General features: G+C 42.2%; 1 protein-coding gene across 1 annotated transcript; it reads left to right on the top strand.

The window, feature by feature from the left end:
* The first annotated feature begins 2,989 nt into the window (after positions 1-2,989).
* On the top strand, positions 2,990-3,313 carry LOC141629140 (uncharacterized). Its single transcript, XM_074442190.1, has one exon. The coding sequence runs from the start codon at positions 2,990-2,992 to the stop codon at positions 3,311-3,313; it is 324 nt and encodes a 107-aa protein (XP_074298291.1).
* Positions 3,314-3,594: the final 281 nt, after the last annotated feature.

The following is a 3,594-nucleotide window of genomic DNA, read 5'->3' as shown; positions in this document are numbered from 1 at the left end:
CATAAGTGATGACTTGAGAAGCGCAATACCCTTTCGTATGAAACGTTTGCAAGTAGTGGACATCATCTAGCATGAGCCACTGAAATCACGAAGGCGTGTATTTGTTCTCAAAGACCAAACTTTAAAACATGTTGAAGAGTCTGAACCTCTATCTTCACACTCCCGTGATGCAAAAGACTTGGAAGTTGTGACTTCTTATCATATCACTGCAGAAGAGATACCTGATGACAACAAAGAGGTAGAGGCTGACAAGGCACCTGAAACACTTGAAGACGGGGGGCAATCGACTGTAGATGAACTTAAGGAACTCAGTTTGGGGACGAATGAAGATCCTTGCCCCATTTATGTTAGTGCTCTGCTGACTAAGGGAGAGGAAGAGGAGTACTATAAGTTGTTGGTTGAGTACAAAGATGCCTTTTCTTGGAGCTACAAGGAAATGCCTGGACTATGCCTAAAAATTGCAGTTCATCGTCTAGCAATCAGGAAGGGCATCAGTCCTAGAAAGCATTCTCAACGTCGCTTTAGGACGGAGCTTATACCTGAAATCGAAAAAGAGATTAACAAGCTCATTGAAGCTAGATTTATCCGTGAAGTCAGATATCCTACCTGGATAGCCAACATTGTTCCGGTCAGAAAGAAAAATGGGCAATTACGTGTATGCGTCGACTTCAGAAATCTTAATGATGCATGTCCAAAGGACGACTTCCCTTTGTCAGTTACAGAATTGATGATCGATGCAACTACTGGCCACGAAGCACTCTCGTTCATGGATTGTACTGCTAGATATAATCAAATACAAATGGCACCTGAAGATCAAGAACCAACGACATTTCGCACACCAAAAGGGATATTTTGCTACACATCCGTTTGGACTCAAGAATGTTGGGGCCACATATCAGCGAGCAATGCAAAAGATCTTTGATGACATGTTGCATAAAACGATCAAGTGTTATGTCGACGACGTGGTTGTCAAGTCAAAGAAAAGAGAAGACCATGTTAACGACCTTCGGACCGTCTTTGAGAGACTTAGAAAATGTCAAGTCAAGATGAATCCACTTAAGTGTGCGTTTGGTGTTACATCTGGGAATTTCTTGGGGTTCGTGGTAAGGCATAGAGGTATTGAAATCGACCAGACAAAAATCAAAGCCATCAATAAAATGCCGGAACCAAAGACGCTGAAGGAGCTGCGCGGATTGCAAGGACATTTGGCATACATTCGAAGGTTCATATCTAACCTAACAGGACGTTGCCAACCAATAAGCCATCTTATATAAAAGGATGCTCCATCCCAATTGGACAAAAAGTGCAAAAATGCTTTTGATAGCATCAAGAAGTACTTGGCCAGTGCACTAGTGCTGGGGGCACCAATTCCAAGAAAAGCACTTGTTCTCTACATCGCAGCACAAGAACGCTCACTAGGGGCAATGTGTGCTTAAGAAATTGAAGACCGCAAGGAGAGAGCACTCTACTAATTGAGTCATACCTTGGTTGGAGCTAAATTAAATTACTCACCCATAGAGAAGATATGTCTTGTTTTGGTGTTCGTTATCCAGAAGTTGTGGCACTACATGCAGGCGCATACCATACACGTGGTCTCAAAGGCTGACCCCATCAAGTATATACTCTCACTACCTGTCTTATCTGGTAGACTCGCAAAATGGCCAGTGTTACTTAAATAGTATGACTTAGTGTTTGTGTCTCAAAAAGAAGTAAAAGGTCAGGGTATTGCAGATTTCTTCGCTGATCATCCAGTCCCAACAGAGTGGGAATTTTTAGACGAACTACCAAGAGAATAAATCTTTTACATGGACATTTTACCTCCATGGCAAATGTACTTCGACGATGCTGTAAGGCGAGACGGAGCTGGAGCAGAAGTTGTATTCATATCTCCGCAAAACCATGTAATGCCATACTCATTTACATTCAAACAGTTTAGCTCAAATAACGTGGCAGAATACCAAGCTTTAATATTAGGTCTTCAAATGGCAATTGAAATAGGCGTAAGGGACATGGACATTTATGGAGGCTCACAATTGCTGATCAGCCAAGTCCTCGATGAGTATGAGGTAAGAAAGGAAGAGCTAATTCCCTACCATCAACAGGAGCTGCAACTGCTTAATCAACTTGATTCCATCAATATTGGTCATGTACCGAGGATTTCCAATAAGTTGGTTGACGCGCTTGCTAACCTTGCAGCCACTTTGGCACTAGGGGAAGAAGAATCTATGCAAGTGCCAGTCTACAATCGCTGGGAAATACCTTTGCTTGAAAGAGTAGAAGATATAGATACAACAAACATGATTTGCGTCTACACGGCTGATGAGGATGACTGGCGCCAACCTATCATCGATTGCTTGGACCACCATAAATTACCTGATGATCCCAGGCACAAGTTAGAGGTACGTTGACGTGCTCTAAAATTTCTTCATTACAAAGGGACACTCTACAGACGCTCTTTCCTAGGACACTCGTTGAGATGTCTAAATAAAGATGAAGGTACTAAAGCAATACACGAAGCTCACTCTAGTATTTGTGGCGCTCACCAATCTGGACCTAAACTTCATGATCGTGTAAAGATAATGGGGTATTACTGGCCAACCATGGTTCAAGACTGCATGGACTTCGCGAAAAAGTGTCAACCTTGTCAGTTCTACGCAAACTTCATACATTAGCGGCCAGAGCTGTTACACCCGACTGTATCTTCATGGCCCTTTGCAGCTTGGGAACTTGACATTGTAGGACCTCTCACTCCGAAAGCCTCAAATGGACACGAGTATATTCTCGCTTGTAATGACTATTTCTCAAAATGGGCAGAAGCCATCACATTACGGGAAGTCAAGAAGGAAAATGCTGTGAATTTCATCCGACTCAAATAATATATAGATATAGTGTACCACAACGTATCATAACTGATAATGGGAAACAGTTCGATAACCATCTGATGACAAGTTTAGGAGAGAAGTTCAAATTCAGACAATAGAAGTCATCGATGTACAACGCTCCTGCAAATGGTTTGGCTGAAGGCTTTAACAAGACACTTTGTAACTTGTTGAGAAAAGTAGTAGCAAAATCAAAGCGAGATTGGCATGAAAGAATTGGAGAGGCATTGTGGGCCTATCGTACCACATACAAAACTCCTACTCAAGCAACCCCGTATGCTTTGGTGAATGGAGTAGAGGCTGTGTTGCCGTTAGAAATGCAGATCTCATCCTTACGCATTGCTATTCAAGAGAAACTTACAGAAGATGAAAATGACAAGTTACGTTTAGCAGAGTCTGAGGCACTCGATGAAAAAAGACTAGAGGCCCAATAGAAGCTCCAATGTTATCAAACAAGGTTGTCGCGAGCATTCAACAAAAAAGTATGTCCTCGTTCTTTTCAAGTAGGAGACCTAGTCCTTACAATACAAAGACCAATTATCACCTCACACAGGCCAGTTGGTAAATTTACCTCTAAGTGAGATGGCCTGTATGTGGTACAAGAGGTTTACACAAATGGCGCATACAAGAATGCGGATGAAGACGGTGTGCTCATAGGTCCAATAAATGGGAAATTTCTTAAACGTTACTACTCTTAAAAAAGCCATGCTCCTAA

This window comes from Silene latifolia, chromosome Y (assembly GCF_048544455.1).
Source record: "Silene latifolia isolate original U9 population chromosome Y, ASM4854445v1, whole genome shotgun sequence".
Taxonomy (NCBI): Eukaryota; Viridiplantae; Streptophyta; class Magnoliopsida; order Caryophyllales; family Caryophyllaceae; genus Silene; species Silene latifolia.
Note: the sequence above shows the minus strand (reverse complement) of the source record. Positions and strands in the feature narration are given on the sequence as shown.

Bases quoted from the DNA above. Each gene is read 5' to 3' on its own strand.
- LOC141629140 (XM_074442190.1), top strand. From the start codon at position 2,990: ATGTACAACGCTCCTGCAAATGGTTTGGCTGAAGGCTTTAACAAGACA.